The 27,509-nt window shown below is 44.3% G+C and overlaps 1 protein-coding gene across 2 annotated transcripts in view; it reads right to left on the reverse strand.

Moving 5' to 3' along the window:
• rnf2 (ring finger protein 2) overlaps positions 1-27,509 on the reverse strand; it is an 81,689-nt gene that overhangs the window by 12,031 nt on the left and 42,149 nt on the right. Inside the window, exon 9 of one of the 2 annotated variants that reach the window (XM_061693065.1) lies at positions 18,580-21,365. The exons of the other annotated variant lie outside the window; for it this stretch is intronic. Coding sequence (XP_061549049.1) covers positions 21,264-21,365 — 102 coding nt within the window. The 3' untranslated portion in view covers positions 18,580-21,263. Of the gene's footprint in view, positions 1-18,579; positions 21,366-27,509 lie in introns of those variants that run through there. 2 annotated transcript variants of the gene reach the window in all.

Below are 27,509 nucleotides of genomic sequence, written 5' to 3' on the forward strand. Positions count from 1 at the left end.
ATACAAGCGGCCGAAATGAGTTTTCTCCGCAGGGTGTCCGGGCTCTCCCTTAAAGATAGGGTGAGAAGCTCGGTCATCCGGGAGGATCTCAGAGTAGAGCCGCTGCTCCTCCGCATTGAGAGGAGCCAGATGAGGTGGCTGGGGCATCTGATTCGGATGCCTCCCGGACGCCTCCCTGGTGAAGTGTTCTGGGCACGTCCCACCGGGAGGAGACCCCAGGGACGACCCAGGACACGCTGGAGGGACTACGTCCTTCGGCTGGCCTGGGAACGCCTCGGGATCCCTCCGGAAGAGCTGGATGAAGTGGCTGGGGAGAGGGAAGTCTGGGCGTCCCTGCTAAAGCTACTGCCCCCGTGACCCGACCCGGATAAGCGGTAGAAAATGGATGGATGGATGGATCCCAGTCAAACCCACATTAAAATGGTTCCAAATGCTAGACTCTGCAATTTAAAAAATCTCTAAAAATAAGAAAAACAGAATCAGCCTAGCTACTCTTCAGAAAGGTAAAACAGAAAGGGGACTTGACGCACCCAAGTTCAAACACTATTACTTAGCTAGCCAAATACAGTACCTCATTAAATGGTTGCATCCAAATGTTGAACAACAATCTTGGCTGGAACTAGAACAGATGGATAGCACCAAACTTTCAGACCTCCCATTTATCAGCAAAATTCTCAAACTCCACAATTTCTTAAGAATCCGATTATTGCTGCCACTTTATCATCTTGGTGGAAAAGTCAAGAAACCACGCAATCACAGTTGCCACCATATTATTCCTCCCCAATCTAGCACAATACCGATTTTGAGATGAACAAAATACCCCTTGTTGTATAATTCATGTATTTTTTGCTTTTTTCATATACCGTATTTTCACAACCATGGGGTGCACCGTATTAAAAGGCGCAGTCTCAGTTACGGGGTCTATTTCTGTATTGAACACATAAGGTGCACCGTATTATTGTGCGCAGGCATGGTAAAACATACACTAGCTTAAAACATAAGGTAGCATGCTAAAACAATGTTTTTAAAAAGGCAGCGGGAGCAAAACTGAGTTCGGTTGTACTTTATTGAAGTATTTAACAATGTACTCACGTTATTTTTTTATCAATCCTCATCCACAAATTCATCGAAGTCCTCATGTTCTGTATCCGAAATGAACAGCTGAGCAAGTTCTCAATCAAAGACCCCAGGCTCGAGTCAGTCTCGTTGCCGTGCGGCTCCTCAGAAATGATGCCGGCTTTTACGAAAGCTCGAATAACAGTGCAAGCAGACACGTCAGCCCAAGCATCCACAATCCATTCACAAATTGTGGCGTAACTCGCCCGGCGCTGCCTCCTAGTCTTAGTAAAGCTGTGTTCGCTATCTGTCGTCCATCGCTCCCACGCCGCTCGCAACTTCACTTTGAACGCCCTGTTTACACCGATGTCCAGCGGTTGGAGTTCATTAATCCATCGCTCCAACTCGAGCCACCTCGCCTTGTTTTTCTTTTTTTTCCCCGCGCGGAAACTCAGCTTCCTCTTCTTGACTTGGCGAAGCTCGTTTTCCTGCTCCCTCCACTTGCGAACCTTGGATTCGTTGAATTCTCTTGAGGCTGCTCGATTCCCATGTTCCTCCGCATAACTGATAGCTTGCAGTTTAAACTGTGCTCCGTAAGCGTGTCTCTTCGTAGGTGCCTTTTTCGACTTATACATACTCGTAAAGTATAAGTCAAGCCAGCCGCCCCAAATTTTGTTCAAACTAGGCATTTCGGTAATAGGTCGCCAACATGCGGCGAAAGCCACCTTCAAAATAAAAGCTTCCTAATAATACGGACGTCAGTGCTCTTTGGTTAAAGAATGCAACCAGCAAAGTTAATTTGAATCTTGAGATACATAAAAAAATTTAGTTTATTTGATATCTTATGAAAAATAAATGGTAAATGGACTGCACTTATATAGGACTTTATCTACATCATTACAGTCCCCAAAGCGCTTTACAAAGCCTCACATTCACACATACACATAAACCAATGGTCGACTGCTGCCAATGCGAGGCGCTGCCAGGTCCACTGGGAGCAAATTAGGGTTCAGTGTCTTGCCCAAGGACACTTCGACAAGCGGACAGTCATAGCAGGGATTCGAACCTGTTCTACCTACTGAGCCAAAGCAACACCAACATAATCCCATTGGTATCACAAGACAAGTCCAGATCTGTGTGACAGACCACCAAGGACTCCACTAAAAGAGGTTTGATGAAGATCTGATATTGTATTTCAAAATAAAAGTCTCCAAAAACTAGCTGTGGTTTCAAGGTCTCCAGGGCCAAGGTTCAATGTTGTCGCCCCACAGTAACTTTCCTGGGCTGGGTGGTCTCTTGGGTAGATACGGCTGTCTCTCCAGCTCACCGGGAGTCCATTCTGTCCCATTCAAAACCCAGTACTGTAAAATACATCCTTTTCGGGCCTGACTGGTTACAGCTGTGTACTTGGTACGCGGCTGAATTGGCCAAGATACTACAAAAGACCGCACACATTGTGATGTCACACCCCTTGACAGTACTCACGACAGAGTAATGGCACATGTGACTTCTTCTGCATTTACAATGTCACCTTTAAGACAAACCTGCTTGGAGAACATCTTGAATGCAACACACATTACATATACACGAGGGCATTAATATGGCAGATACCATCCAGGAGGGGGAGCCTCATGGTTGTGCTGCAAGGACAGTGGAGGAATCTCGAATTAGACTGGATTTGTAAGGTACGCCCTACTCGAATGCCGAGATGATTTTGTATACAGATGGTTGTCGTTTCAGGGACCCGGAGAGAGGTCTACAGGCAGCATATGCAGTGGTGCAGCAAGGAGGCAGCGGGCAAGTCGAGGTGAAGGAAACAGAGAAGGGAAGGGAAGCAATCAGCACAATTGGCAGAATTAAGAGCGGTGGTAAGAGCTTTAGAATTAGCAAAAGGAAAAATTGTGAACAACAATAAAGACTCAGCCTATGTTTGGGGTGTAGTGCATGTGGAATTATCACAATGGTTAAGAGCAGGCTTTTTAACAGGGACGCCAATTAAGCATCAGGATGAGATAATTCGGCTCCGTGAGGCTTTAATGAAGCCCCGCAAGTTAGCTATAATAAAATGCAAGGGACATAGTAAAGCTTGGTAGAACAGGGAAATGAGGTGGCGGATGCCGCCACAAAGCAGACCGCGGGCTACATGCTAGGATATCAGATGGTGTGTGCAGAAATAGGACCAGTTAAATTACTTCCAAAGGTGACTATAGAAACATTGTTGGAGGATCAAAGGCGTGCATCTCCAGAAGAGAAAAACAGGCTTGTGGCGTCACCCAGATGGTTGTCCTGTTCCCTCGGCGGTCGGCTGGTGGAGGAGGCTCACGGAGCGGCGCATGTGGATAGGGCACAAATGACACAAGCACTCACCCATTGGTGGCATCCTCACCTACAGGACGCCATTGAAAATTTGGTGAAAAATTGCGAGGTGTGTCAGCCATTTAATATTCGGCCAACAATGAAACCTCTCCAGGGCACTTTTCCATTGCCTAGACGCCGCGCAGAGGAAATTCAATTGGATTTTACAGACATGCTTGAATGTGTACGTGGCCAACGCTATTTGTTGGTAATTGTGGATGCGTATTCTCAATGGCCTGGGGTTTATCCCTGTAAAAGGGAGGATGTTGCCTCTGTCATAAACGCATTGGTTAACAGTTACATTCCAACCCATGGCTTCCCCAGGCAAATTAATTCAGACAATGGCAGACATTTAAAAAAGGAGCATCTTCAAAAGGTTGAGGCGGCCCCCGGCCTCCAACATTCATTTGGCACGGTATATCACCCTGCCCCAGGGTAAGGTGGAACGCATGAATCAAAACTGGAAATCCAAAATTACCAAGATTATGCCTCATTAGAAGATGAATGAATGAATGGTTGGAACAAAATTGACATGGGTGGACGCACTTCCCCTGGCACTCATGTCAATCCGCAGATCAGTGAACTCACAAACTCAGAATCAGAATCATCTTTATTTGCCAAGTATGTCCAAAAACACACAAGGAATTTGTCTCCGGTAGTTGGAGCCGCTCTAGTACAACAGACAATTTACAGAACACTTTGGAGACAGAAAGACTGACAAAAAAAAAAAAAGTCACTGAGCAGTAAAAGGTTGCTAGTTATCTGGTAATGCCGGTACATTTTTTTTTTTTTTGACAATTGTGCAAAAAGATGCAGAGTCCTCTAGCACTTAGAGCAGTTCGCATGACTAATATTGCAATAGTCCGGTGCAATGACCATTGTGCAAAGGGCGCTGAGACTTCAAGGAGTGTATGCGGTTTAAAGTGACGAGTAGTGCGATAATCTGGGACAATGTTGGTTGTGCAAACGTTACAGATACTCCTCAATCAGTGTGCAAATGGAGCAGATGCTACTCTGGCAGTTCACCCCATTTGGACTAACCAGGGGACACCAATTTCCAGGTCCAGCAGCTGTGGCAGGAACAGAAGAAGAAGAGGCCATACTTCGAAGCCCTCAACTGCCTTGTCGAGATGTTTTCCAAACAAGTGGGGAGCAAGACCACAGGGGGTGACCATTCAGACGACATCTTTACGGCACCATCGGTCTATTTGAAAGTCTTGAAGAGAAAATGGACAGAGCCGCGATGGACGGGTCCATACAGGGTCATCTAGAGAACCTCACACTCCCTCCGACTGGGAGGAAAAGGAACAACTTGGTTCCATGTGGGACAGTGTGTTCCCGCCCAAAAGGGGGCCGAGGAAGAACAATAATTTGGGGGGAATTGCTGTGTGTCTTTGCTATGCTTGCTCTTATTATAGTTTGTCCGTTCTTGTTTTACTTAGATCACTTAATTAAGAACACTTAATCATACCAAAAGAACTACACAAATGTTTCAATTTGATTTATGTGAAGTACTGGACTGCTCAACTTATTCTTACCGTCAGCCTCATTTGTTCTTGTGTAAGTATGGTTGGCACCCCTGTGATGGGTGGAGCTCAGTGACTGCCTACACAGCGTCCCTGGAAGTACTTTGGAATATTGAGGGGGAGTATGAGGGTCCCAGCTAAGGGTTTGAATCCTGTGTTGGTGACCATTAAAAATCTTTAGCGAGGACCCAGCATGGGTCACATCTACGGAATCGTTTAAAATGTGAAGGGGATAATCAGGGGTTTTACATTACTTTAGGGGTGGACCCGATTAATGCAGCCCTATGGGGGCACAAGCCAGTGCAAACTAGAAGCTGGTCCCAAGCCCGGATAAATGCAGAGGGTTGCGTCAGGAAGGGCATCCGGCTTAAAACCTTGCCAAACAAATATGAGCGTTCATCCAAAGGATACCATACCGGATCGGTCGTGGCCCGGGTTAACAACGTTCGCCACCGGCGCCGTCACCCTGCAGGGCGCCGTTGGAAATTCAGCTACTGTGGGTCGAAGTCAAAGAAGAAGAAGAGGTGGAAAGCGAGTTCTTCGGCAGAAAGAGAAGAGGAAAGCACAGAGCCTAGAACTGAATGTGGGGACTTTGAATGTTGGGACTGACAGGAAAATCTCGGGAGTTGGTTGACATGATGATTAGGAGAAAGGTTGATATATTGTGTGTCCAGGAGACCAGGTGGAAAGGCAGTAAGGCTAGAAGTTTAGGGGCAGGGTTTAAATTATTTTACCATGGTGTCGATGGGAAGAGAAATGGAGTCGGGGTTATTTTAAAAGAAGAGTTGGCTAAGAATGTCTTGGAGGTGAAAAGAGTATCAGATCCAGTGATGAGGCTGAAACTTGAAATTGAGGGTCTTATGTGCAATGTGATTAGTGGCTATGCCCCACAGGTAGGATGCGACCTAGAGGTGAAAGAGAAATTCTGGAAGGAGCTAGACGAAGTAGTTCTGAGCATCCCAGACAGAGAGAGAGTCTTAATTGGTGTCTTAATTGAGAGAGTCTTAATTGGTGTCTTAGTCTTAATTACGTTCTTTTTCACGGCAAAGTTCAGATGTATCAAGAGTGAAATGACCGTGGAAATGTGCGGTGCCTCACGCCAACTTCATGGCACATGCTTAAAATGTGTTAAAATTACATAATTTACCCCTCATCTCCTTAAAAAAAAAACATGATTTTTTCCAGTGTGACCTCTCCTGTGTATTAAAATAATAAATTGAGTCATCAAAAAGGAGTCAAAGTTTTTGATATCCTCTTTGATATGCTGATGTGCTTCTATTTGAATTCAAAAGATTACAAATACCATAAATTTACACATGAACCTTTATCTCACAGCGCTGAGTGTAGGTTACTGTATGAACACATTTGTTATGAGTTATAAAAAATACATGGTATTAACCTTGTGGGGTGATCAGTCAGCCACGTGCTCCCAGCAACCCGAGAGAGCAGGGTCACCCATGATCGAAGAGACTCTCTCCTCGAATGGGGTGAGGCCCTCCGCCTTTTTTTTGGCCACACTTTGGCGGTGGGCAGCTGTCCTCCGCTTCACGTCCACCTTAATGTCTGACCACTTTTTTTTTTTTTTTTTTTAGTTCAGCGTGTGTGCGCTGTTGTGACCCCACAGCATTGACAGCCGCACACAGGCGTTCCTATTCGCTCCTCTTTCGCTAGTTAACCCCGGAGGACAGCGTGCCAAAGAGGATTTTCTTGCGCACCTCCACTTCATTGAGCAACTTCACATTCAGAAAAAAATATTTTTCTCCATTATCTTGCTCATTTTCCTTTTTTTGTGAGCATGCAGAGATCGGGATCTCAGATGCAGGGTTCATTTAAATATCCATCCATCCATTTTCCAAGCCACTTACCCTCACAAGGGTCGCGGGCGTGCTGGAGCCTATCCCAACTATCTTCGGGCAGGAGGCGGGGTACACCCTGAACTGGTTGCCAGCCAATCGCAGGGCACACATAAACAAACAACCATTCGCACTCACATTCACACCTCGGGGCAATTTAGAGACTTCAATTAACCTACCATGCATGTTTTTGGGATGTGGGAGGAAACCGGACTGCCCGGAGAAAACCCACGCAGGCACGGGGAGAACATGCAAACTCCACACAGGCGGGGCCAGGGATTGAACCCCGGTCCTCAGAACTGTGAGGCAGACGCTCTAACCAGTCGACCATCGTGCCGCTCATTTAAATATGGTTGCATATTTAAATGTGGGCGTGGACAGGGAGGAGTCGGCTACTCCAACATGTCCGCTCATTTCCACATTGACTGGGATGTACGAAGGAAATGTGCTGGGATTCATGCGCACGCACAGATTCATACATCTGGATATTTTTGTGCGTACGAGTTTTCTGGATTTGAGCGTACGCCATGTTTCAGTGGGAAATCTTTGTACATGAGGCCCCAGATGCCTCCACTTCTGTTGACTTGGGAAATTTCATTTTCTCTATGCTTGCACAAGTTAAATTTGACAGGCAACGTGAGAGCGAGAAGACTGACCAAGGCCAGAGCAGACGCCTGGTGGTGGTGCGGCACCCGCTTGTTGGGGTGGCTGGCTCCTAATTGGTCGGGTTCTTGTGCTCTAATATCTGTGATTTTACCTGTTACCTTGTTCTCTTTAGACCACGTGGAACCCGATGAATGAAGCGTACAGTCCGTCGAGATTATCTGTCTGATGCTACTCGAGTTCTCTCCCCAGTTTATATCGACACAATTGGTGTTCCAGATGAGTATAAACTGGTAGACCAGGTTGCAGCATGTTTTGAATTTATTTTCTTGTGGATTACACCAAATAAAAATGTTGATCATATTAATTATCTACATTACAATCAGTAGAGACTTACCAATTTTACGGCAGACGCGGTGTCGGCGATTCATGGGCAACTGTCGGCGACATCCCTGATGGCCTACCAGAATCGCATGGCACTGGATACGCTTCTACCAGAGAAAGGTGGGGTATGTTCTATGTTCAAAGATGAATGCTGTACTTTCATCCCTAACAACACAGCCCAGACGGCAGTCTTATGAGGGCACTGCATGGGTTGAGGTCTCTGTCTGCAGAACTAAAGTCTCACTCTGGGGTGGACAGGTCCTTATGGGACCAGTGGATGTCATCCTGGTTTGGCAATTATGAAGGTTTGATTACTTTGGTTCTAGTCTCGATTGTCGTGAGGGTCCGGATATTTTTTATTTGCGGATGTTGTTGCCTTCTGAGCTTCAGTTCCCTTTGTAATTGTGTACTCATCACGGCTGTAGAAGGCAAATTTGATCAGCCACCACCATATCAGATGTTCTTGACTTCGGCGGAGACCGTAGCTCTCTTAGTTGTCAGTGGAAGGGTCGGAATCTGATGCCGACAGTGAGACTATAGTCTATAGTTAGTAGCTGAGGTCAAAAGGGGGAATTGTTATATTATTCAGGGATTTCTTTTGTGCTCAGTATGACTTGCATAGAATTGGAAAGCGGCCTTTGACCACTTGGATAATTGTTTGTGCAGAAAAGTTACTTCAACCCGTTGGTGCAAATATTCATGCGGCTTGTGTAAATTTGTTTACAGGCGGCGGAACAGGACGATGGGGAAGCTCAACAGCCATTGGATGAAGCTGCTCCTCCCACGAGGATAGTATAAATTGTGAGGGCTGTTAGGGGAGGGCGCCTTTTCCTATCCATCTGCATGGCGGGTGTGAGAATTGGTGTGGGGGAATGAAACAGCCCAGAATTCTGATGTAAAATGTACTTTTTGCTGAATTCCTGATAAAGCGGCTCAAATTGCAACCTGTGTGAATTATTTGACTGGTTACCTTTCCTCAAAGGAAAAAAAAAAGAAAACGCATTTGGTGAGTTTGGCAGCAGTTTATCTGACTGTTGTAATGTCACTTGTGTTCTAATATCTAGACTGTCTCACTATTGTTCTGCTGTGGTATTCACCCCTAGTCCCCTTGTCCACTCTGTCCGTCACCTAAAACCCTTTTCTGTCTGGCTGCATTTTCAATAAACAACAGACTAATTTAAAAATAAGCAGAAAGAGAATTTCAAACTCCCCTGTTGCACAGCAAAACTGTTCCAGGACAAAGGCATACAGATCCACCATTCTGCAAGACCATGCAGCTAAACAGGACATGTTTTAAAAAAAAGTGTACATCACCCAACTCTTGGTGCTGGGATAGAGAGGCGTGTGAGTAGGCTTTATGTTGTTGTCTGTAATTATCAGGCGATCTTATTGCGAGTGAGTTAAATTGCAGGAATCGAGTGCGAAAAGCGCACATGCGTGATGATGCGACTGTGCATGAATTAAAGGTGTTGACACCTCTCTCATTCAGAAACTCGTCTCAAAATTTTTACAACCTGGAGCTAGAATGTCAACATCGTTTTTACAATACAACAAAGCTTCCTTCTTGAAGGCAAACATACCTCGATATTTCTCATTGTACCATTCTTGGAACTTTACACGTTCGGTCACTGACATGCGATCAATGCTGTAGTAGCTCAGCGGGGCGTAGGACCCCATTTATTCTAGAGGCTCTTGTGGGCTAAAAATGTGGGGTAAGTGACCTTTCACATGATTGTCAAAACCTAAGGCTTTAGGTAATGCACCGAGACGCCTAGTGAAAATGACAGTGAATCAATTAACCTTAATTTTATACTTTGTGTCTGTAAAACAGATGACTTTACTTCTTTGCCTGATGAGTCTGATTACAATACCCATCTTGGTCATTGTGGAGATTAATAGGTAAGAATCGAACGATTGTGCATTATGCGTATGAAGGTGCAGTCTTTAAAATGTGGATTCTGGGAATACAAGAGAAATTTCTCAAAACAGTCATTTCCGTACCAGTGTCGATCGACCCCTTGGAGCGACTTTGTACAGACTAGGAAGGGAATACGTTTATTGTTGGCGTCCGCGTTGGTTTCGAAATCATAAAATATGATTTTTCTTTTTCACAAGGCTGTTGGGGTTTAAAGAGGTTGTATAGATGACCGTTGTTTGTTATGTCAGGGTCATCCAAACCCACTCCGCATATTTGATATTTAATGACGGGACGTGCTTGTTTTTGCGGTTGTTTGTTCAGGTTTATATAGAATATCTGACCGCATTATATTTTTTGTGTCACATTAACTAATTGAGGTCTGGATACCTGCTATTTGTCTGTATTCTTTATGTCTAGAGTAGCAGCGTTCGTTTCGACACGTTTTATTATAGTCAGTACAATGGAAGGGTGCGAATCCTGACTGCATGCAAGATGGGTCGGCACAGACATAACAGTGTCCTTGACAACAATGTGGACGTGGATTTTGAAGTCCTTTGTAGCAAAATCAGTAATGCCCAAGAAAACTATAAACTGAAATTATACTGCATTAGTGGTTCTGTGTCCAGAACAACAGCAATGGGTCGGGAGATTTGGGGCAGTCTGTCTCGAAATGACTGAAGGTCTTATTTTTAATAATGCATGGATATCGGCTAACCCCACAGCTGTCTGATCATTCAGACCTAGAGCCCTTTGAAGTTGTTGAACAGCGGCTGTCGATGTCAATGTATTGGCTAATAATCATGCTACTGATGTAGCAAAACACAGATTACTGTTGTCAAACTCTAGGTTATTGTCGGCGATGATTTCTAAATTAGATTGTACCACCCGTTTGAGTAAATTTTGTAGTGTTTCATCGATAATGTCCATGTCATCCGTTACATTAACTATCTTGTGCTGTCTCACATTTTCACCTATCAATTCCAATTGAAAAATATCCCCTGGTACGGCGCTTAAAATGACTTTGTTGATTACTTCGTTCGCAATACTCATTACCTCTGCACAAAAAGATGTGAAATGGGAACCCCTCTGTTTTCAGGTGCGGACATTCTCTGATCTCTATATTACAGAAACGTTCACGCCTCACTGTTTCGCCACCTCTCTGTATATTTGGATTAGGATTCATTTTGCATTGTTATGTGATTGTTTGTATAATTTGTAAGAGATTGTGTTGGTACATTATCAAGCAAAAACAATTGACAAAATCTTCCAAATCTTGGACTCCGTTTCGTTGAACATTTTCATTCTGTATCTGATAGCATCCGTTTTGCTCCGATGTCTGATTGATAATTTAATCTGTAATAGAATGTGTTGGTACATTATCTAGTGAGAGACTATTGCCTAATTCTAAACTCTCTGTGCTTTCCTTTTCGAACACAGAATAAAAAGTTGAATAATATAACATTGAATATGAGTATGAAAGAAAAAGCTATACCATACGACCTATAGATTTGGATTAAGAATATAAAAAGAAGATAGATACTAGGCAGGTCTCCTCAGCCCTTGGAAGACAATGTTTGCAATGTGTCCGTGGTCAATTCCTCAGCCAGTCAATCCATCGTGCTATGAAGAATATGATATGTGCATATAACCAGTGTATTACATCACATTATTCTGTAGTAAATATAGAAAATAACATAACCGTAGAAAATAATCTAGGATGTCCAGATCGGGAGAACTACATTTATGGAGTTGAAGTCTACTAAAATACGGAACTGCGGTCTGCTCCGGGTGCCAACAACAAGAGCTGCAACCCCACACTCCTGCATTGCTTTCAGTGTGGCAGCACCACGAATGGCGAAGGAGGAAGCAGAAACGGGGCAAGCACGGAGGTATGGGAGCTAGATTAGCGGCTAAACCACACAATCCTGCTATTCCCTCCATTGTGTTAGCCAATGTACAGTGTCTGGACAACAAGATGGATTACATTCGACTGCTGCGCTCTACCGGTAAAACTGTGGGAGAGTGCTGTGTTTTTGTGTTTGTGGAAACATAACAAAGGTCAGAGGACAAGGATGTTAAAGATTTTCTTGATAACTCGAGAACCCCTTTACAAGGCACATCTGCCTTTTCGAAGTGATTATATAGGAGATAAACAGCAGTTAAATCGATAAATATGATGCCGCATGCGCCTTCTGCTTTTTGCATCTAGCGCCTTCTGGTCTCTGTCTCTTTAAGGCGCTGTGACATAACACTAGCCGAACATCCTGTTCATTTGGCGTTGTGTGCTATCATTCCATGCTGTTGTTACTGTTCTTGTATATTTGTTGTCATGTGATTTAGCGATGTAACGATGGTTTATTGTGTGGCATTTGGTTGTACGATGCAGCCCTATGGGGGCACAAGCCAGTGCAAACTTTAGGCCGGTCCCAAGCCCGGATAAATGCAGAGGGTTGCCTCAGGAGGGGCATCCGGCTTAAAACTTTGCCAAACAAATATGAGCGTTCATTCAAAGAATTCCATACCGGATCGGTCGTGGCCCGGGTTAACGTCTGCCACCGGCGCCGTCAACCCGCAGGGCGCCGTTGGAAATACAGCTGCTATGGGTCGAAGTCAAAGAAGAGGTGGAAAGCGGGTTCTTCGGCAGAAAGAGAAGAGGAAAGCACAGAGCCTTGAACTGAATGTGGGGATTTTGAATGTTGGGACTATGACAGGAAAATCTCGGGAGTTGGTTGACATTATGATTAGGAGAAAGGTTGATATATCCAAATCCAAGATGGCGCCTACCAGTGTGGTCGCCTCGGTAACGCGCTCTTTAGTATTGTCTTTGTTTTTGTGTTTTTCGTCCGTCTTTGGAGACCTTACACGTGCACAATTGTTTTTTGTCAATGTCTTTCCCCAAAGTGTTCTGTAAATTGACTGTCTGTTGTACTAGAGCGGCTCCAACTACCGGAGACAAATTCCTTGTGTGTTTTGGACATACTTGGCAAATAAAGATGATTCTGATTCTGATATTGTGTGTCCAGGAGACCAGGTGGAAAGGCAGTAAGGCTAGAAGTTTAGGGCAGGGTTTAAATTATTTTACCATGGTGTAGATGGGAAGAGAAATGGAGTTGGGGTTATTTTAAAAGACGAGTTGGCTAAGAATGTCTTGGAGGTGAAAAGAGTATCAGATCGAGTGATGAGGCTGAAACTTGAAATTGAGGGTGTTATGTATAATGTGATTAGTGGCTATGCCCCACAGGTAGGATGTGACCGAGAGATGAAAGAGAAATTCTGGAAAGAGTTAGACGAAGTAGTTCTGAGCATCCAAGACAGAGAGAGAGTCGTAATTGGTGCAGATTGTAATGGAATCCCCGTGGACCATGATGTTTGCAGATTACATTCTGATCTACAGTGAATGCAGGGAGCAGGTGGAGGAACAGTTAGAAAGATGGAGGCATGCACTGGAAAGCAGAGGAAGTAAAACAGAATATATGTGCATGGATGAGAGGGGTGGTGGGAGAAGAGATAGCAAGGGTGGAGGACTTTAAATACTTCGGATCAACCATCCAGAGCAATGGTGAGTGCGGTCAGGAAGTGAAGAAACGGGTCCAAGCAGGTTGGAACGGGTGGAGGAATGTGTCAGGTGTGTTATGTGACAGAAAGAGTCTCTGCTAGGATGAAGGGCAAAGTTTATAAAACAGTGGTGGGGCCAGCCATGATGTACGGATTAGAGACAGTGGCACTGAAGAGACAACAGGAAGAAGAGTTGGAGGTGGCATAAATGAAGATGTTGAGGTTCGCTCTCGGAGTGACCAGGTTGGATAAAATTAGAAACGAGCTCATCAGAGGGACAGCCGAGGTTCGATGTTTTGGAGACAAAGTTAGAGAGAGCAGACTTCGATGGTTTGGACACGTCCAGAGGAGAAATAGTGAGTATTCCAACTTCGGGTTGCTCTCCGTTCCCGGGTGCCCTTTGGCCCCACTCCGGATGTCTCGTCCTGGTCTCTGAGTGGGACCTTGGGGGCTGTGCTGCTGTGTCCCGGGCCTGTGCCCTCCTCTTTCCTCTCCTGCTGTACCGCTGTGGTCGTCGCCCTTCTCTCCCTCGGGCTGTCCCTCCAGGAGGCATCCGAATCAGATGCCCCAGCCACCTCATCTGGCTCCTCTCGATGTGGAGGAGCAGCGGCTCTACTCTGAGATCCTCCTGGATGACCAAGGATGACCAAGCCTGGATGACCAAGCTTCTCACCCTCTCACTAAGAGAGAGAGCCCAGACACCCTGCGGAGGAAACTCATTTCGGCCGCTTGTATCTTGTTCTTTTGGTCACGACCCACAGCTCGTGACCATGAGTGAGGGTAGGAACGTAGATCGACCGGTAAATAGAGAGCTTCGCCTTTCGGCTTAGCTCCTTCTTCACCACGACGGACCGATACAAAGTCTGCATCACTGCAGACGCTGCACCGATCAGCCTGTCGATCTTGCGTTCCATTCTTCCCTCACTCGTGAACAAGACCCCAAGATATTTGAACTCCTCCCCTTGGGGAAGGATCTCATCCCCGACCTGGAGAGGGCACTCCACCCTTTTCCGACTGAGGACCATGGTCTCAGATTTAGAGGTGCTGATTCTCATTCCAGCCGCTTCACACTCGGCTGCGAACCGCTCCAGTGAGAGTTGGAGTTCACTGCTTGATGAAGCCAACAGAACCACATCTGCAAAATGCAAAGATGCAATACTGAGGCCACCAAACTGGACACCCTCTACGCCTCGGCTGCACCCAGAAATTCTGTCCATGAAAGTTATGAACAGAATCGGTGACAAAGGGCAGCCTTGGCGGAGTGCAACCCTCACTGGAAACGGGTCCGACTTACCGCTGGCAATGCAGACAAATCTCTGACACCGGTCGTACTGGGACCGAACAGGTTTGGTACGCCATACTCCCGAAGCACCCCCCCCACAGGACATCCAATGAGGGACACAGTTGAACGCCTTCTCCAAGTCCACAAAACACATGCAGACTGGTTGGGCGAAGTCCCATGCACCCTCGAGGACCCTGCCGAGGGTGAAGAGCTGTTCCACGGCCAGGACGAAAACCACGCTGCTCCTCCTGAATCTGAGATTCGACTTCCCGACGGACCCTCCACTCCAGCACCCCTGAATAGACCTTACCAGGGAGGCTGAGGAGTGTGATCCCCCTGTAGTTGGAACACACTCTCTGGTCCCCTTCTTAAAAAGGGGGACCACCACCCCAGTCTGCCAATCCAGAGGCACTGTCCCCGATGTCCACGCGATTCCCTACAACATCCAGAGCCTTTAGGAACTCCGGGATAATCTGGAGTGGACATCCTCTATTGCTACTCTTACGTTTGAGCAACATTTTTGCTCATCAGATCAGCCAGTGTCGTATTTGTTGCACTGGTCTTTTGTATTTTCGGGTTGAAGTGCTGCGAGTCGTGGCCGTGGTTGTGGTCCCAGTGGAACGGCGAGGCACACGACGACAAGAGTTGACCCGCGAGTACATCGTTTATTTATTAGGAAACGCGCCTAAAATTATCTCATTCGTTTACGGATGTTAATGTTAAATGTATTTAGCGACAAAGTGATGTTCGGGATTATGTCACAACACAATGTACTTAATATTTTCCTTGAGGATGCATTTGGGATTAGCCTTTGAAGTTGGTAATAGTGGAAAATGAAGTGAAAACAGAATGATTTGAGTTAATTCTTTACCAGAATGAGAGTGCTTAAAGAGGAGGATGCTATTCATGTGGCACAGCTTGAAGCAGGCATCAGGTGCAGGTGGACGGGCCTGGCTCAAGTTGGAGGCCAGAACAAAACGGCAAAGAAATGAGGCAAATTTTATTTTAATCTTAAATTTGTACATCAACATTAACTTGAGCGGTGTAAATAAGTTTTTTCTGCGTGAATACTTTTAGTTTTTTTTTTTGCCTTATTGTACTATTCAGTCTTCCAATGCAGCCCTATGGAAGGCACAAGTCAGTGCAAACTGTAGGCCGGTCCCAAGCCCGGATAAATGCAGAGGGTTGCGTCAGGAAGGGCATCCGGCTTAAAACTTTGCCAAACAAATATGAGCGTTCATCCAAAGAATTCCATAGTGGATCGGTCGTGGCCCGGGTTAACAACGTCCGCCACCGGCGCCGTCAACCTGCGGGGCGTCGTTGGAAATTCAGCTACTGTGGGTCGAAATCAAAGAAGAAGAAGAGGTGGAAAGCGAGTTGTTCGGCAGAAAGAGAAGAGGAAAGCACAGAGCCTAGAACTGAATGTGGGGACTTTGAATGTTGGGACTATGACAGGAAAATCTCGGGAGTTGGTTGACATGATGATTAGGAGAAAGGTTGATATATTGTGTGTCCAGGAGACCAGGTGGAAAGGCAGTCAGGCTACAAGTTTAGGGGCAGGGTTTAAATTATTTTACCATGGTGTCGATGGGAAGAGAAATGGAGTCGGGGTTATTTTAAAAGAAGAGTTGGCTAAGAATGTCTTGGAGGTGAAAAGAGTATCAGATTGAGTGATGAGGCTGAAACTTGAAATTGAGGGTCTTATGTGCAATGTGATTAGTGGCTATGCCCCAGAGGTAGGATGCGACCTCGAGGTGAAAGAGAAATTCTGGAAGGAGCTAGATGATGTAGTTCTGAGCATCCCAGACAGAGAGAGAGTCGTAATTGGTGCAGATTGTAATGGACATGTTGGTGAAGGTAATAGGGGTGATGAAGAAGTGATGGGTAAGTACGGCATCCAGGAAAGGAACTTGGAGGGACAGATGGTGGTAGACTTTGCAACAAGGATGCAAATGGCTGTAGTGAACACTTTTTTCCAGAAGAGGCACGAATAGGGTGACCTACAAGAACGGAGGTAGAAGCACGCAGGTGGATTACATCTTGTGCAGACGATGTAATCTGAAGGAGGTTACCAACTGTAAGGTAGTGGTAGGGGAGAGTGTGGCTAGACAGCATAAGATGGTGGTGTGTAAGATGACTCTGGTGGTGGGGAGGAAGATTCGGAAGACATAGGCAGAGAAGAGAACCATGTGGTGGAAGCTGAGACAGGACGAGTGTTGTGCAGATTTTCGGGAAGAGGTGAGACAGGCTCTCGGTGGACTGGAGAAGCTTCCAGAAGACTGGACCACTGCAGCCAAGGTGATCAGAGAGGCAGGTAGGAGAATACTTCGTGCATCTTCTGGCAGGAAAGGAGAGAAGGAGACTTGGTGGTGGAACCTCACAGTACAGGAAATCATACAAGGAAAAAGGTTAGCAAAGACGAAGTGGGACACTGAGAGGACCGAGGAGAGGCGAAAGGAATACATTGAGATGCGACACAGGGCAAAGGTAGAGGTGGCAAAGGCCAATATGATGACATGTATGGCAGGTTGGACACTAAAGAAGGAGAAAAGGATCTATACAGGCTGGCCAGACAGAGGAATAGAGATGGGAAGGATATGCAGCAGGTTAGGGTGATTAAAGATAGAGATGGAAATATGTTGACTGGTGCCAGCAGTGTGCTAGCTAGATGGAAAGAATACTTCGAGGAGTTGATGAATGAGGAAAATGAGAGAGAAGGGAGAGTAGAAGAGGCAAGTGTGGTGAATCAGGAAGTGGCAATGATTAGTAAGGGGGAAGTTAGAAAGGCATTAAAGAGGATGAAAAATGGAAAGGCAGTTGGTCCTGATGACATTCCTGTGGAGGTACGGAAGCATCTAGGAGAGGTGGCTGTGGAATTTTTGACCAGCTTGTTCAATAGAATTCTAGTGCGTGAGAAGATGCCTGAGGAATGGAGGAAAAGTGTACTGGTGCCCATTTTTAAGAACAAAGGTGAGGTGCAGAGCTGTGGGAACTATAGAGGAATAAAGTTGATGAGCCACACAATGAAGTTATGGGAAAGAGTAGTGGAGGCTAGACTCAGGACAGAAGTGAGTATTTGCGAGCAACAGTATGGTTTCATGCCTGGAAAGAGTACCACAGATGCATTATTTGCCTTGAGGATGTTGATGGAAAAGTACAGAGAAGGTCAGAAGGAGCTACATTGTGTCTTTGTAGATCTAGAGAAAAGTACAGAGAAGGTCTCTATGGCAGAGTACCCAGAGAGGAACTGTGGTACTGCATGCAGAAGTCTGGAGTGGCAGAAGTAAGACAGAATATATGTGCATGAATGAGAGGGGTGAGAAGATTGAGGCTACAGGGAGAAGAGATAGCAAGGGTGGAGGACTTTAAATACTTCGGATCAACCGTCCAGAGCAATGGTGAGTGTGGTCAGGAAGTGAAGAAACGGGTCCAAGCAGGTTGGAATGGGTGGAGGAAGGTATCAGGTGTGTTATGTGACAGAAAGAGTCTCTGCTAGGATGAAGGGCAAAGTTTATAAAACAGTGGTGAGGCCAACCATGATGTACGGATTAGAGACAGTGGCACTGAAGAGACAACAGGAAGAAGAGTTGGAGGTGGCGGAAATGAATATTTTGAGGTTCGCTCTCTGAGTGACCAGGTTGGATAAAATTAGAAATGAGCTCATCAGAGGGACAGCCAAGGTTCGATGTTTTAGTGATATAGTGAGTATATTGGTGGTAGGAGGATGAGGATGGAGCTGCCAGGCAAGAGAGCTAGAGGAAGACCAAAGAGAAGGTTGATGGATGTCGTGAGGGAAGACATGATGGCAGTTGGTGTTCGAGAGGAGGATGCAGGAGATAGGCTTACATGGAAAAGGATGACGCGCTGTGGCGACCCCTAACGGGACAAGCCGAAAGGAAAAGAAGAAGTACTCTTCAGTCTTCCAGATTGCTTAATTTATGTTGTGCCTTTGGTGTTTGCATGACTGGTATTAGTATTGAGCTGACATTTTCTCAAGCACTTGCAAAGTCAAACAAAAATTGTCAACACATAGTAAACAATCTAACATCTTGGAAGTGAATTTTAATTTTACAAAATGGCACTTAAACATCAGATGAAAATGATCCTTTTGAGAAATACAATATACATTCCCGTCCAACAGTATTGGAACAGAAAGGTCAATTATTTTGTTTTTGTTGTATACTTAAGACATTTGGGTTTCAGATCAAAAGACAAATATGAGGCAAACATTCAGAATTCCAGCTTTTATTTCATGGTGTTTACATTTAGGAGCTACATGAAACAACTCAGGACAGAGCACCTTTTGTTGAACCCGCCAGTTTTCAAGTGAGGAAAAGTTGCTCAGGTGTTGCCTTTTCGATTGATTGCTTAAACAACTCGATAATGGTTGTTTTTGGCTTTCGGTTTCACTTGTGAAAACTACATTTGTTGTTAAGCAAACGAAGACCAGTGAGCTGTCTATGGAAGAAAAGCCAGCTATTTTGGAGCTGAAAGAGGAGAGAATATCCAGAGCTATTGGACAAACATTGGGCATAGCCACTTCAACATTTGAAATGTCCTGAAAAAGAAAAACTACTGGTGTACTGAGCAACATACATCGAACAGGTCGGCCAAAGGTATCGACAGCAGTTGATGACAGAAACATTGTGGGAGCTGTGAAGAAAAACGCAAAGACACCAGTCATGCTTCACACATTATGTGTGAAGCATGTTGGAGGTAATGTCATGGCTTGGGGCTTGCATGGCTGCTTCTGGAAAGGGCTCACTTGTCTTTATTGATGATGAAACGCATGATGGTCGAAGCAGAATGAATTGTGAAGTCTACAAAACCATTTTGTCTGGCAATTTAAAGAAAAATGCATCCAAACTAATCGGGAGAAGCTTCATCTTGCAACAAGATAATGACCCAAAACACACTGCTAACACAACAAAGGATTTCACCAGGGGGAAAAAGTGGAAGGTCTTAGACTGGCCAAGTCAATCACCGGACCTTAACCCAATAGAGCACAGGTGTCAAACTGGTGGCCCGGGGGCCAGATCCAGCCCGTCACATCATTTTATGTGGCCCGCGAAAGCAAATAAAAATTCCTCGTGTTCTGGTGTAATACCATTGAGATATTTGCAATCAGTTTTTTGATACCAATCCCCCTTTGAAAAGAAATGTAATAGTTGAACAACATGTTTTTTATAGGCTTCTGATTGCAAAACTGGCTATTCAATAATGTGTTGTGTATACTGTATGTAATTACAGTATAGGAGGTAAACTTTCATTTATACGGGTTCACAGTTGTAGCGGACCTCCGAGGAAAGTCATAACTACGCTGTGGCCCGTAACAAAAGTGAGTTTGAAACCCCTGCAATAGAGCATGCATTTTACCGACTGAAGGGAGAAATCTTCAGAAACAAAAAATAACTGGAAAAGGCTGCAGTAAATGCCTGGAAAAGCAATTATAATAATCTGGTGAAGTCAATGGGTCGCAGGCTTGATGCAATTATTGCAAGTAACAGTTATGCCACCAAATATTAAATGTTTTTTACCTTAAGTTAATTAAATAATGTCTGTTCCAATACTTCTGCTCACTTAAAAAATGGGTGGCTTCAAATAAAAAGTGCTCTGTCCTGAGTTCTTTAACACATCTCAATGTTAATTAAATAAAAGCTGTAACTCTGAACTTTTGTCTCATATGCATCTTTTGCTCTGAAACCCAAATGTCTTCAGTATACAAGAAAAACAAAAGAATTGACCTTGCCGTTCCAGTATTTTTGGAGGGGACTATATTTGAGCCTAGGTTTAACAGCAACACAACAACAAAAACTGCACACTGAAAGAGAGATTGACTGACTACATAAAACAGAATGAGAACATGTTAGCGCAGGCAATCTGCCGTTTATTGATTAAATTAAACACATTTAAAAGGGAATTAAGAAGTAAATGCCAACATAATGGTCAATGAATCAAAAACTGCAGTCATTTATGCCGCTTTTACACTGCAAAGTGCCAGCTCAGCTCTGCTTAACTTGTTTTAGGTCAGTCCATCTTCAAATAGCATCACAATTACAGGAGACTCAGGGTCTCCTGTAATTATTTTGAGGCATGCCAGTATCGTCCACGATAAGAAGAGACATTTGTGAGTAAGTAGTGGGTGGTACATGCTGAGTAAGTACAGTGCACTGGAAAAGGGGCATTAACTGATAAATTCCCTTACATTCTCTGGGGCAAATGGCACATTTTGATATTGTCCTATTTTCTGACATTGTATGAACATGCTTCAAAGACTACAAAACCAAGATTAAATTCTCATCAAATTCAATGCAAGACAGACTACAGTAAAACTACAGCCAGGGGAGTGTTCATGAAGACGAATAATAAATGTTGAAACCATAATGTTGCCATTTCAAACTGAACTACAGCCAGGGGAGTGTTCATGAAGACGAATAATAAATGTTGAAACCATAATGTTGCCATTTCAAACTGAATTACCCCGGTGAATTAATCTACAATTGCTAGTTCCTAGTGGTCTATTATCACTTGGTTGCACCTGTTGGATGCTGCAGTAGTCTGCTAACGTCTAAAGAGATAAGACAATGATATTAAGAGGATATAAGAGTTTTTTTTTGTTTTTTGTTTTTTTTTTTCTCTTCCCCATTTCCTTCAGACACATTTTACCTTCTTCGTGGACACAGGTCCCAGTACACAGCTTTACTTCATGACTGAAGCTGCTTTTATATGCTTTACTTGTGTTCTTTAGTAGGGGCAAAGTATAGTTCCATGGGTTTGTTCACCTTCCAGTATTTTTCACTGACCAGCTCCAAAGAGAAGGAACCATTCAGAACCTATGGAGAGAATTTATGAGTTTAGATAAATACACACATGATGGAGCCTATCTGGTTATGGAACATATTTAATCAATTCAACATTCATGAAGTTTATTCAAGCCTGTGCCGGAGTAGGCTTTTTGCAGCCTTATAATATGAATTTACTGCACGTTCACACTGTCTGATGGCACCTGCATTGAATCTTGGTTACGAGAATGAATATCAAGCTAAACACTACATTGTGAGTACATGCAGTGTTTTTATTTATTTATTTTTTTATTTCCTGGGTTTGTCGTCAGGGCGCCGGTGAGACAAGAATTTAATGTGCACGTGTGTAAAATAATAAATGAACATTACATTACACCAGATGTTGGGAATAACCCAAGCATCCCATACATACAAAGAAAGTAGAACAAATCAGCTCAGAAATTAAGTTGTGTTGAATAAATAAATGTGAAATGACGGGGAAAAAAGTGTTGAACACGCCAACTTCTTCTTTTCCTTTCATCTTGTCCCGTTTGGGGTCGCCACAGCATGTCATCATTTTCCATGTAAGCCTATCTCCTGTATCCTTCTCTCTAACACCAATTGCCCTCATGTCTTCCCCTCACTACATCCATCAACCTTCTCTTTGGTCTTCCTCTAGCTCTCTTGCATGGCAGCTCCATCCTCATCACCCTTCTACCAATATACTCACTCTCTCTCCTCTGGACATGTCCAACCCATCGAAGTCTGCTCTCTCTAACTTTGTCTCCAATACATATAACCTTGGCTGTCCCTCTGATGAGCTCATTTCTAATTTTATGCAACCTGGTCACTCCTAGAATGAAAGTCAACATCTTCATTTCCACCACATCCAGCTCTGCTTCCTGTTGTCTCTTCAATGCCACCCTCTCTAATCCGTACATCATGGCTGGCCTCACCACTGTTTTCTAAACTTTGCCCTTCATCCTCGCAGACACTCTTCTGTCACATAACACACGACACCTTCCTCCACCTGTTCCAACCTGCTTGGACCCGTTTCTTCACTTCCTTACCAGACTCACCATTGCTCTGGACTGTTAACCCTAGGTATTTAAAGTCCCCCACCGTTGCGATCTCTTCTCCCTGTAGCCTTACTCTTCTCCTCCACCCCTTTCATTTATCCACATATATTCTGTCTTACTTCAGCTAATATTAATTCCAATCCTTTCCAGTGTATGCATCCATCTTTTTAATTGTTCCTCCACCTGCTCCCTGCTGTCACTGCAGATCACAATGTCATCTGCAAACATGGTCCATGGGTATTCAAGTCTAACCTCATCTGTCAGCCTATCCATCACCACTGCAAACAGGAAAGGGCTCAGGGCTGATCCCTGATGCAGTCCCACCTCCACCTTAAACTATCACACCTACAGCACACCTCACCACTGTTCTTCTGCCCTCATACATGTCCTGTATTATTCTAACATACTTATCTGCCACTCCAGACTTCCGCATGCAGTACCAAAGTTCCTCTCTGGGTACTCTGTCATACGCTTTCTCTAGATCCACAGACACAACGCAACTCCTTCTGACCTTCTCTGTACTTTTCCATCAACATCCTCAAGGCAAATAATGCATTTGTGGTACTCTTTCTAGGGATGAAACCATACTGTTGCTCTTAAATACTGACTTCCGTCCCTAGTTTAGCCTCCACTACTCTTTCACATAACTTCGTGTGGCTCATCAACTTTATTCCTGTATAGATCCCACAGCTCTGCACATCACCCTTGTTCTTAAAAATGGGCACCAGCACACCTTTCCTCCATTCCTCAGGCATCTTCTCACCTGCTAGAGTTCTGTTGAACAAGCTGGTCAAAAACTCCACAGCCACCTCTCTAGATGTTCCTGGTCCACCAGACTTGGCTCCTCTACTTTTCCTTCTCTCTCATTTTCCTCATTCATCACCTCCTGAAAGTATTCTTTCCATCTATCCAGCACACTACTGCCACCAGTCAACACATTTCCATCTTCACCCTTAATCACCCTAACCTGCTGCACATCATTCCCAACACAATCCGTCTGTCTGGCCAACCTGTATAGACCTTTTTCTCTTTCTTTAGTGTCCAACCTTGCATACATGTCCTCATATGCCTCGTTTGGCCTTTGCCACCTCTACCTTTGCCCTACGTCACATCTCATTCCTTTCTCCTCTCCTCTCAGTGTCCCACTTCTTCCCTAACTTCTTTCCTTTTATGATTTGCTTTGAGGTTCCACCACCAAGTCACCTCTCCTTTCCTGCCAGAAGATACACAAAGTACTCTCCTGCCTGTCTCTCTGTTCACCTTGGCTGTAGTGGTCCAGCCTTCTGGAAGCTCCTCCTGTCCACAGAGAGCCTGTCTCAGCTCTTCCTGAAAAGCCACACAACACTCTTCCTTTCTCAGCTTCCACCACATGGTTGTTTGCCCTGCCTTTGTCTTCTTAATCTTCCTCCCCACCACCAGAGTCATTTTACACACAACCATCCTATGCTGTCTAGCCACTCGCTCCCCTACCCTAAAGTCAGTAACCTCCTTCAGATTACATCGTCTGCATAAAATGTAATCCACCTGGGTGCTTCTACCTCCGCTCTTGTAGGTCACCCTATATTCCTGCCTCTTCAGGAAAAAAGTGGTCACGATAGCCATTTCTATCCTTTTTGTAAAGTCTACGACCATCTGTCCCTCCAAGTTCCTTTCCTGAATGCCATACTTACCCATTACTTCTTTGTCACCCGTTTCCTTCACCAACATGTCCATTACAATCTGCACCAATCACAGCTCTCTCTCAGTCTGGGATGCTCAGAATTACTTCGTCTAGCTCCTTCCAGAATTTCTCTTTCACCTCTAGGTCAGCCGCTAATCACATTATACATAACACCCTCTATTTCAAGTTTGAGCCTCATCACTCGATCTGATACTTTTTTCGCCTCAAGATATTCTTAGCTAACTCTTCTTTTAAAATAACCCCTACTCAATTTCTCTTCCCATCTAAACCATGGTAAAATAATGTTAACCCTGTCCCTAAACCTCTAGCCTTAATGCCTTTCTACCTGGTCTCCTGGACACACAATATATCAACCTTTATCCTAATCATCATGTCAACCAACTACCGAGATTTTCCTGTCATAGTCCCCACATTCAAGTCTGGTCTCTGTGCTTTCCTCTTCTCTCTCTGCCTAAGAACCCGCTTTCCACCTCTCCTTCATCTTCGATTCACTGAATTTCCACTGACGCCCTGGGGGTTAACGGTGCAGGGGGTGGATGTTGTTAATCCGGGCCACGACGGATCCGGTATGGAATTCTTTAGATGAAGGCTCATATTTGTTTGGCAAATTTTTAAGCCGGATGCCCTTCTGAACACAACCCTCTGCATTTATCCGGGCTTGGGACCGTCCTAGCAGTCTGCACTGGGTTGTGCCCCCCATTGAACACACCAACTGGTATTTATTTAATACTTTGTACAAAAGCCTTTGTTTGCAACGACAGGTTCAAGTATGGAGAAACTACTGTATTTTCTGGACTATAGAGCGCATCGGAATACAAGCCGCGCCCACTAAATTTGTAGAATTATTTTTTGTAACATATATTAGCCGCAGCAGACTATACGCCGCGGATATATACGTTGTGAAATTAGATATTTACACAGAAATATTTTGTAAATGTTTATTTACAGACCTTGTTTCCAAACAGTGCCTGTAACACAGCAGTAAAACGGCTCAAACATAACAGAAAAGTAATTGTTTTTATTCATCCTCCTCCCATTCACTGAAAGAACTGAAGTCGTCTTCTTCAGTTGAAGAGCCACAGAACATCTCCGTCACACACCATTTCAGTCTCTCTGTCAGTGTCGCTCTCAATGTCATTTTCATCTCGAGACAGTTACCGCTGCAGTTGTGCTGTTCTCCTAACGTAGCAGTCCAGCCTTTCAAAATCCGTTGGTGATCGTAGATTCTTTCACACTGCTCCATGCTTTTAAGATCCACTGGCAGACCTCAGAAAAGGATGATCTTCTTCGCAAGCGGCCAGTTTTTGTGAAAGATTTCTCACCGCCGGTCATCCAAGCCTCCCACTCACCTCGGAGTGCCGCTTTAAAAGCACGATAGACAGATCGATGGCTTTCAACTTAAAAGCTGCATCATACGCTTTTCGTCTTGTATTTTCCATGATGAGGATGTAAAAAATAAAAAATATTTTGCGTTCGTGCGTGTCGTGCTGCGTTTTGCGTTGACTGCGCCAAAAACTAGCATCGTCTTTTTCTACATGCTGGAGGCATTTGCACATTCCCAAACCCTAGTGCATTATGGGAAACGGTCATGTTTTAAGCATTTATATACGGTATTATCTATATTTTAGCTGCATCGTTGAATGGGCCGAAGGGTTCAGAGCGCGGAAAAAAAGTAGTGGCTTATAGTCCGTAAAATACGGTAGTCACATGCATTGCTCTGGTGTGATTTTGACCCATTCCTCCACACAAGCAGTTTTCAAATCTTGAAGGTTCCGTGGGCTTATTTTAGGTACCTTGAGTTTCAATTCTTTCCATATATTTTTTTATAGGATTCAAGTCAGGTGATTTGCTGGGCCATTTTAGCAGCTTTATTTTTTTTCTTTGAAACCAATTGAGCTTTCTTGGCAGTATGTTTTTTCTTGGCAGTATGTTTTTTGATCTTTTTTAAGCTCTCCACAGGTGGACCTTGGTTCTTGGAGAACTCTTCTGATTATTTTTTGCACTCCATCACAAATCTTGCGAGGACCGTGCTCATTGGAACATTCAGAAGCTTAGATATGCGCTTGTAACCAATGCCGTTTTCCAACAATTAGTTTGCGATGGTCTTGAAACAACTCTTTGCTCTTACCTTGTGATGTTATAATGAACCCAAAGCCTCAAAGCTTGTGTCAGACTGCCTGAATCACATTGCATCGAAATGGTGCTTCGGAGCTTGTATCGTCCCCCAAACATCATGTGACCGTTTAAGTTTTAAACTTCATACGTCACCACGCGTATCGACAGCTCGAACCGGATTGGTTGCTGTCATTTGATTTGAGAGCTCATTTTGCGCTAACTTGTGGTTGCTTGAACAATTGTTATTTTTGAATAAAAACTTGTAAAGACATCACTGTTCCCTTTTGTTTCTGTTCACAAGTCATCCCTTTTATAATAAAGATGCACGTGGCCAACATATTTACTTTGTGGAATCCAGCTTTTTAATGCCAACTTCGTCTATTTAAATTAACGCAAACAGACTTATGTAAATAATACATCTTTTTGCTGAAAGATAACGAGAGTGTCTTGTTTCACACAGTTTAGTGGCGTAGGTTTCTGTGATTTATTTTATCCGCCATATGTCACTAATGTTCTCACTGAAGCACCAAAGCTCCGAAGCTGTCAACAAATCACAAATTGAAGGAAAGCCTCAAAACTTTATGAGGCTTCAGCCACACAGCACTAGTCTTACCCATCATGAGATGCGTCTTGACTCACACCTTGGCAATGAGACCTTTTTGTCGCCCATCAATAAGGACTGAATCAGGTGTTATTAATTTGCACTGACAAGGGGCTGGATTGCTGTTTGATGATATTTAGTGAGAGAAATGGTGACGTGTTAAATACTTTTCAGCGGCTGTATGTATACATACACAAACACACACATTATGGGTGGAACGGGTCACAAAATCCATGGTTTGGCTCGTATCTCGGTTTTGTGATACGTTGACTCCTAAAGTCTGAAGGTCAAAACTCCGATATATTGTAAATGTCCATATTTTATTTTTCTGATGCATAAACGGGTATTTATTAATTATTATAATAATTTTTATTTTTAGAAATGAGCTCATCAGAGGGACAGCCAAGGTTCGATGTTTTGGAGACAAAGTTAGAGAGCGCAGACTTCAATGGTTTGGACACGTCCAGAGGAGAAATAGTGAGTATATTGGAAGAAGGATGATGAGGATGGAGCTGCCAGGCAAGAGAGCTCGAGGAAGACCAAAGAGAAGGTTGATGGATGTCGTGAGGGAAGACATGATGGCAGTTGGTGTTCGAGAGGAGGATGCAGGAGATAGGCTTACATGGAAAAGGATGACGCGCTGTGGCGACCCCTAACGGGACAAGCCGAAAGGAAAAGAAGAAGAAGATAATAATTTTTATTTTATTTTTTTAAACCGT

Source organism: Phycodurus eques, chromosome 13 (assembly GCF_024500275.1).
Source record: "Phycodurus eques isolate BA_2022a chromosome 13, UOR_Pequ_1.1, whole genome shotgun sequence".
In the NCBI taxonomy this organism is placed as follows: Eukaryota; Metazoa; Chordata; class Actinopteri; order Syngnathiformes; family Syngnathidae; genus Phycodurus; species Phycodurus eques.